Source organism: Sinocyclocheilus anshuiensis, unplaced genomic scaffold (assembly GCF_001515605.1).
Source record: "Sinocyclocheilus anshuiensis isolate Anshui unplaced genomic scaffold, SAMN03320099.WGS_v1.1 scaffold946, whole genome shotgun sequence".
In the NCBI taxonomy this organism is placed as follows: domain Eukaryota; kingdom Metazoa; phylum Chordata; class Actinopteri; order Cypriniformes; family Cyprinidae; genus Sinocyclocheilus; species Sinocyclocheilus anshuiensis.
In genome coordinates this window covers 988,917-997,743 of record NW_015540927.1, presented here as the reverse complement: position 1 = coordinate 997,743, position 8,827 = coordinate 988,917, and the positions used below count along the sequence as shown (strand labels likewise).

At 36.4% G+C, this 8,827-nt stretch overlaps 1 protein-coding gene across 1 annotated transcript in view; it reads left to right on the top strand.

The window, feature by feature from the left end:
* The first annotated feature begins 39 nt into the window (after positions 1–39).
* LOC107689384 (CAP-Gly domain-containing linker protein 2-like) overlaps positions 40–8,827 on the top strand; it is a 60,656-nt gene continuing 51,868 nt past the window's right edge. Inside the window, exons 1-2 of the mRNA XM_016487349.1 lie at positions 40–177; positions 781–1,005. Of these exons, the coding sequence (XP_016342835.1) occupies positions 891–1,005 (115 nt within the window). The 5' untranslated portion in view covers positions 40–177; positions 781–890. The remainder of the gene's footprint in view (positions 178–780; positions 1,006–8,827) is intronic.

Sequence of the window (8,827 nt, the reverse complement as noted above, 5' to 3'; positions counted from 1 at the left end):
AGAGAGCGAGAGAGAGAGGGAGAGAGAGAGAGAGAGAGAGAGAGAGAGAGCGAGAGAGCAAAGGGAGTGGCAGACGCTGACAAATCTCATGCCGGGAAGCCGACTGAGCCATCCCTGCACATCTGAAGTTCGCCGGCGCCGACTTCTTCATAATTCACAGGATTTGGACTTCATAAGGTAGTAGTGCTGTTTGTGAGCGCGGATCGGCTTTATGTCGCTTGACAGGGGCGTGTGAAGACGGTCGCGAGCACGCCGCAGTGAAGAGCCAAAACAATAGAGCAGCAGACTCCACGGCGCAGAAATGAGCCAGCACACCAAACTTCTGCCTCTTTTAGGATATATTATACGCGTTATGCTGTAGTAATCTGTCTTTTGTCTTGAAATTCACGCAGTGAGTTTATAACGAGGCAAATGTAGGGTTTGGAAGGTAGCGGTGATGACAGCATATCGAAAGTGCCGACCTCAGTGGATAATGGGTCTCATTTTACAGATGGGCTAGAATACCGCAAAGGACCTTGCTTTATCACTCATTTATCACTCAGGAAATAATTCATTCACAGTGTGTCGATTACATTGTTTCAGCCTCATTCAAACGATAAAATGTGGGTTTTGTGTCTTTCTTTACCCCGAAGCATCACATTATTGATGCTGTGGCTCTGGCTCAGCCAGTATCCTGTCTATGGACTGGCATGGGCCATTCAAGGCCATTCATATAGCAAATTGCATCCAGTCAATGGGATTTAGCTGTGTGTTTCAAACGCTCATGATGGTTGTCTTCAGTCCCGCAGGTAGAATGGAGAGGGATATCCGCCATCCTCACATTTAGTGCCTCAAAAGGAAAAAAATAATAATAATAAGCTGCGAAACTTGAAGTTTCTCCAGTGGACATAATGAACATGCTGAAGTCCAGCGGCTTGAAGATCCCTGGCAGGGGTCCTAAACAATCCAGTCCAGTGGGACGAACAACTGCTGGCCCATCAACCAGTCTTGCGGCTCAAAAAGACAGTAAGTCAGCTTCTTCTGTGCCTCACTCGCCTCCAGACCCAGATAAGCCAGAGATATGTCTCATCATATTAGCCGTCACTAGGCCCAGACAGAATCTGCAGACACTTTTTGCACCAGCATTATTTTATTATTATTTATGTACTTTTTATATAATATAGAATTCTTCAACATTTTTCATTTAAATTTTAGTTTTAGTAATGTTATGTGATTTTGTCATTTATATCGTTTTTTTTGGTAACATTTATTTAGAATAAATGTATTTTTTATTTATATTTCAGTTTTAGTCATTTAAGTACTTGAACAATTTCAATTAACAAAAAATATTTTAATAGTTTTAGTTAACAATGACAACACTGTTTTATGCTGATTTTGTGGGTGAAATCGATTTGAGCATGATAAAATGCATTGAACAAACCTGGAAGTTCCTGCATATAGGGATGTAACGATTAACCGCGAGCCGGTTGAAAATCGATTCAAATATGTGACGATTCAAATCGGTTGAGATGCTGAACAAATCGCGATTCAATTAGGGGTAGGAGTTTATATGAATGTATATCTGAGGGGAACTTTAGACTTTAGAAGAGTTTAGATGGTATTTTTTCTTTTTATCTTGCTTCTCACTGAAAAAAATGCTACTAAATATTTTGAAGGTAAGTGGTCGCAAACAATTTATTTTAGCTACATTTAATAAAAAAAAATATGTTGAGAGTTAGTCAAATAAATTTGTTTATTTAAATGTAGCTAAAATAAATTGATTGCAACCACTTGCCTTAAAAATTTTTTGTAAATTCAATGAATCATTTTTTTCAGTGTGTATAATGCATATTAAAGTTCATATGTGCAGCGCTGCTTTGTTTACAGCGGAAACCTCTGCTGTTTCTGTTTCATGCAGATATTTTTTATGTATAGTTTCACAAAACTAATAAAAGTCAAACCATTCTGTTTTTGCTTCAAATGTCGAAATTATACAATCTAATTTAGATAAAAAACTGCTCATGTTGCATGTGTGCAGCATCTTTGTTTGGATCGTGATTAAAATGCTGTGGTTGCCTCTAATTTTAAATGCAAAGAGCACAGACAAAGCCTTAGTTTGTTTATATGAAGAGATTTATTTTATTTGTGTTAATTATTTATTTGATTTGGGGCTTGTTTTAAAATGTCAATTTAGTTTTGTTATTTACATTTACATTATATTTAAATTTTGTTATTTAGCAGACGCTTTTATCCAAAGCGACTTACAAATGAGGACAATAGAAGCAATCAAAACCAACAAAAGAGCAATAATATGCAAATGCTATATTAGTATATTATTATAGTGTTATATTTCAATTTCACAAAGAAACATGCAGCATTTTGTCCAAGCAATAATAAAAGGACACATTTAATTTATAATTTGTCTTAAATCTAATTTTGTAAAAAAAAAAAAAAAAATCGTGAATTGAATCGTGAAATCAAAATCGTGAATCTAATCGAATCGCGAGTTGAGTGAATCGTTACATCCCTACCTGCATATAATAAACATGACTAATTTAATAAGTAATGAAATGATTGAAGCAAGTGTACAACTTCTGCAGAGATCTGTGTCATTTTCTACTGAATTTTATAGTTGCAGATTCTGTGTTGCCTGGATTATAATAAAATACTACCATGGTTTTTTGGACATGATACCATGGTAATACCGTGTTTATGTGGACTTGTACCATGCAAATACCATGGTATATGACCATGGTTATCATTCACTACAATGGTACATATATCAAAGTATCATCAATGACCCAAAGTACCATCACAATGCCTGTAAGGGATGAGTCAGCTGTTATCAGTTGAATTGCAGTGGCTTAGTTCAAATTTTGCTTTTTTTTTTTTTACTGAAATGGAACCTTTTTGCTACTGTCTACACTACCATTAAAAAGTTTGGGGTCAGTAAGACTTTTATTCAGCAAGAATGCACTAAATTGTTAAAAAATGACAGGAAAGACTTTCATTTTTACAATGCACTTTCTTTCTGTTCTTCAAAGAATCATGAAAAAAATTATCACAGTTTCTACATATTAAGCAGCACAAATGTTTTCAACATTGATTATAATAAGAAATGATTTCTGAAGGATAACGTGACACTGAAGACTGACGTAATGGCTGCAAAAAATTCAGCTTTGTGATTACAGGAATAAATGACATTTTTAATTATACGAACTCAGAAAACAGTTATTTTAAACTTGTAATAATGTTTCACAATATTACTGTTTTTTTTGTTTTTTTGTTAATCAAATAAATGCAGCCTTGGTGAGCATAAGAGACTTCTTTCAAAAGCATTAAAAAATCTTACTGATCTCAGACTTTTGGAAGGTATAAGCACGATTTGATCACTCTTCAAGTAGATGTAAGCTTTTTTACAAAACGGTAGACCATTTGTGAAGATCAATGGGTGCAGATCGCTTTATTCCTTGACAGTTTGATCTGAGTTGTAGTTTATTGTGATGCATGTAGTTAATTATCTTTCGAATCAGATGACAAGCGCTGACAATGGTGACACAGACATTGGTTACATAAATCACAATGAGCTAATACAACGAGACCAGACCATGTTATTTACATGAGTTTGTGTGTCACTCAGAAGGGTGTCATGGTTCAAGCAGACTGTGGAATGCTTTGTTCGTAAAGCGCACACATACAGGAAGTGCAGTGAAAATCAGGAGTTGTTATGCTTTTCACATAAAGAAGTCATCAAACGTGATATATAGTTTAAAAAGCCATTTTGCCCAAAACTCACATTTATTGCCCTCTTATCAACGTTTTGTTTGTCTCTACCAACAGTATGTGTTTTATGTTTAGCAAAAGCAGCTCATGATATTTATAACTGCGTGGGTAAAATGTGGATAGCCTGCCCTTTTTTAAATTTCACACCATAGTATTAAAGTGTCGTGTCCTGCGGTCTAATTATAACTGTGAAACAAGGGAAATGCACTAGCATTGATATAGTCCTCTGGCTGTTCTCAGAGACTGAAGAAGAAGAAGAGTGTGTGCTTGTGGCAAAATGTGACTTCAGGAATGGGTGGTTGATATTTCAGTGAAAAAAATAAAAATAAAAAGATTAAAGTTTTTAATTGTGCTGCACACAATCTTGTGTAATAATTAAATATATAGGCTGTTTATTATTATTATTTTTTTTAATAAACCACACCTTAAAAATGGCATATAGTGTGACAGTTCATTTAATTAAGGGCATATTTGTCTATAGAAAGCAGATGACATGTTTTTTTCTGTTCAATTTTGAGGCAATCTAAATGCTAGTTTACTATTAAACATTGAGTAAATTCACTTGTACATAAAAGTTTACTGTTAAAATGTACAGTTTTTTTCCTCATGGAAAAAAGACTAAAATCTTGATAACTCATGTTTCACTACAAAGTTTTTTGTCAAATCAAATGCCTTCTACTATGAGAATATCCTTCCCATCTACGGCTAACAGCAAGTAGCAAATCAGAGTTCATGGCTGTGACGTAATAAAGCCTATTTAAAAAGTACAAAGCTTTTAATATTCTCCATCCAAACTTCCTGTTTTAATAGGAAGCACATCATCACAAGAGAAAAAAACTAGGCTTGTTAAATGATTTTGTGGGATTTTTAAGATAATTTTCAGTATTTAAAGTCTTTCAGTTGCTGGTAATATAATGTTCTGCATTATTTAGAGTTTTGCAGTGATGTTTAGCTCAAACTTAAAAACTGAGCACCAATTTTGCAAACTATACTAATGCATAAAGTGGTTAACAATATAAACATCCTCTGACATGATGTCAGCCGCCCACAGGCTCCGTACACTCCCAAAACTAGAGTTTTCTTATATATGCAGCCCAGGCACAGGAAATGAGTAGCACATTGGGTTAGACAGAAGACTGTCTGAACCAGTGTAGCTTTTAAAGGTTTTTAGGCCAGAGAATTGTTTTGTATGAGTTCTTTATGAATGCTTTGGTCGGTAACATTTTTACCACACAGTTCTTTACCCTATTTTCTAAGTAGTTTCTCTCAGCCTCAGATGGACCACCACTGGATCAGGTTGTCATTTACACACTGTGTCTGATGGATAATACAGACTGAAATGGCAATAGTTCCAATCTGATTGGCTGGCCACAACAGAAATCAGGGTCACAGATCAGTTCAGCAAAAACCCGATTTCCAGCATCCCCACCATGCCGTGGTTGGAGAATGTGAGAAGTCTTAATATAAACACCTCAATTTGAACAAAATGGTCTGATTCAGACTTTTACTTTCCTGCTTACTATCATTATCTCATAATTGTATTAGGAATTAAGGCTTTAATTTAAGCAATATGGAATTTTCAAGATGCTACTACCAGAATTGTTTGATAGGTAAAGTAAGCATGAAGTAAGCTTTATTGTCATATTTTTAGATAGTTAGGAAAGTACTGGGGTGGCATGCTGAGTTGCCTAACATCTTTAATCAGCTGTGTCAGTCACTTTCGCTGACAGCACCACTGACAGGACTCAAAACATTTATAATGCTATGGTGACACTGACACTAAATACTGCCCATTGCATGTGTAGAATTGTTTGTGCATTCATCTTAACATATCTACAAATAGAAAGCTTCCTTATGTTACAAACTCGATTTAACAGATGAGAATTAGAAACAGTTTGACAAATTTCCACATCCCCTTTTCTTTTCCAATGCGATGCACTTGTAAATTGACATTTTCACTGAATTGGAGAGTTTGATTTGAATCATATTACTAGCATATTGGCTGTTTATTAGTACTTATAAAGCACATATTCTGCATGATCATATTCTACATCCCTAATCCTACCCAATGCCTAAACTTAACAACAATCTTACTAACTATTTATAAACAGTAATTAGGAGTTTATTGACGCGAAAGTCGGAGTTAATAGTTAGTTAATAGTGAGAACAGGACATTAAAATAAAGTGTGGCCGAAAAATTTGATGAAAGAGGTCAGGCAACTGAAAGATGAAATTGATGAAGAAGAAAAATCTTCCTGGAATCGTTGCTCAAGTTCATCTTACAGTTTGCTCGATCTCCTTGTAATCAGTATTCATGTTGACAAATCTCTGCATGTTAGCATAGTTGTTAAACATTATGGAAAAGGATTGAATAATGATTGGTAATTTTGCATGTCAATCACTAATGCCTTTCCTGTCTAAGTGGGCAGTTTGTGGCCAGAACACACACCAGAGCATGTGCACCAGACTTTATGCCAATAGTGTTACCATACCAAATTGAATGGGAAATTTTTTTTTTTTTTTAAGTTTTATGAAGACTCCCCTGTCTGTCATTGGTATATCATGCAGATAGTCCCACCCCAAAATCACACCACTTCTTGGGCCGATGTTGCTGTGTTTGGCTGGTCAGAATGCTCAAACAAGTAGAGCAGAGTTACAATTTTTTTTGGGGAACCAACTGACAAATTACATTTAAACAACACGTAATTACATTTGTATCTGCATATAAAACTGGGATAAAAAAATATTAGGTAACAATTTATTTTAGTGTTCTTGTTACACGTTACATGTACATACTATAGTAATAACAGTAAACTACGCATAATTACAAGCAACCAACCCCAAATCAAGCCATAACCCTAGTAAATACATATTGTTGATTAAAATTACTCAATAATTTTATATCCCACTTTATATTAACATCCAATTCTAACTGATAATTAACTATTAACTATGACTTTTGCCTCAAAAATCTCCTAATTTCTAATTAAACTCCTAATAAACTCCTTATTAATAGTTAGTAAGGTAGTTGTTAAAGGGTTAGTTCACCCAAAAATGAAAATTAGCCCATAAATTACTCGCCCTCAAGTCATCCTAGGTGTATATGACTTTCTTCTTTCAGACGAATCCAGTCGGAGTTATATTAAAAATGGTCTTTGATCTTTCAAGCTGTTTCATGGCACTCAGCGGGTGTTGCATGCATCAGTCCAAAAGAAGTGAAATAAAAAAAGACCATTTTTAATATAACTCCGACTGGATTCGTCTGAAAGAAGAAAGTCATATACACCTAAGATGACTTGAGGGTGAGTAATTTATGGGCTAATTTTCATTTTTGGGTGAACTAACCCTTAAAGTTTAGGTATGGGGTAGGATTAAGGGCTCTAAAATATGGTTATGTAGAATAAGCCATTAATGTGTGCTTGATAAAAAATAATAAAAAGCTAATATGCTAGTAATATGCATGCTAATAAACTAGTTAATAGTGAGAATTGGTCCCTAAACTAAAGTGTTACTCTTTCTTTAATTATATGATTACACTGTAACAAGGGCATCTTAAAATAAAGTGTAACCAAAAATTACTAAAAAAAATAAAAAGTTACACACATATTATGAATCCAAGTTTTTGTTATCTGGAGATACTCTTCCATTTTCAGTGGGAAAAAAATAGGGAGTGTTTACGGTGGAAGAGTGATCAGGACTCCACTGAGAGCTTCTGAGATAGAACTCTGTGTGTGTGTGTGTGTGCAGGGGGCGGTTAAAGGCTGAGCTGGGGTCATTGTGTTAGCTTGTGCTGCTGAATGGTGGGATTGAGATGGTGGGAGGAGGAGTGCAGGCACAGTAGTGAAGTGAGGCTAGTGTTCTTCTCTTCTTCCTGCATCACTCCTTTTTCTTTTTTTCCCCTTACTGATCTAGTGTTACTGTAGCAACGCAGCCACCTGGGCAAGAAATGCACCAGAGCCTCCGTTCGAGCCCCGCAATGGGTCGGGACTTCCATAATGGGTCTAGTTTTCTCTGCCGTGGTGTACCGCTCGTGTACTCCTCTCTTGAGTCCCGGCACATGCACATGCACATGCACATGCACACACTACTTCCGCTTGTTTCACTGCACTGTGCTGAGTGTGCTTCACTGTGCCTAATGTTTGATGCACATTTTGGATTGTAATGGGGTCATCGGCTAGTGAAACAATGGACCAGACCATGCAACAAATTGAGTGTAATTCTTTCTAGGTGCAAAAATGTATATATTGCTTGTGATTAGGGCTGCACGATATATCGTTTCAGCATCGATATCGCGATGTGCACATCCGCGATAGTCACATCGCAGTCAGAGCGCAGTCAGACCGCAGGTCACGGTCGCTTAGCAATGGCAGACGCCACGAAAGAGCAAGCTCCTGAGCGCTTTGGAAAGAAGGAGAAAGCGGCACGACTGGCGTTTTCCACGCATTTGTAGGCGCGACATGTGAACGGCCCCAAAGTCTGTCTACACTGGACGCGACAAAGCGACCGTTGCATATCATTTGAACTTTGTGTCAGTACGTCATAAATAGAAGGAGCATCAGTTTACTGTTGGGGATTTGTCGTGTCGTGCCGCATCCAGTGTAGTCAGTCCCACAGCATCACTGATTATAATGGGTTCTATTGTATTTTGTCGCGTCGCACCACGCCGCTCGTGTCCAGTGTAGACACAGTGAGAGCCACGCAGATGCACGTGAACACTGATTTCTGTTCACTTCTGCGTCTATTTGTGCCTGAAATACTGTGCTCTGCAAGTATCCTTGTAAACACAGATGCTGATGGCTTAGGTGAAGGTAAACAATTGAGAAAGTAAATGGACGTGTAACAGTATATTGGTTCACAGCAGTTTAATGTTCCTGTTGCTTTCTCTCTGTCATGAATGTTAATCAAACAAAACACAAAGAAAAATCACTTTTGTAGCTTTAACACAGATTTGTTAGATTTAATTTATAGTGAAAACTATGCAGTGTTATTTTACATTTGATTATTCAATTTCTGTACCTGAATACTGTTAGACTTACCTGAAAAATATAAAGCACTGCTTATTTAA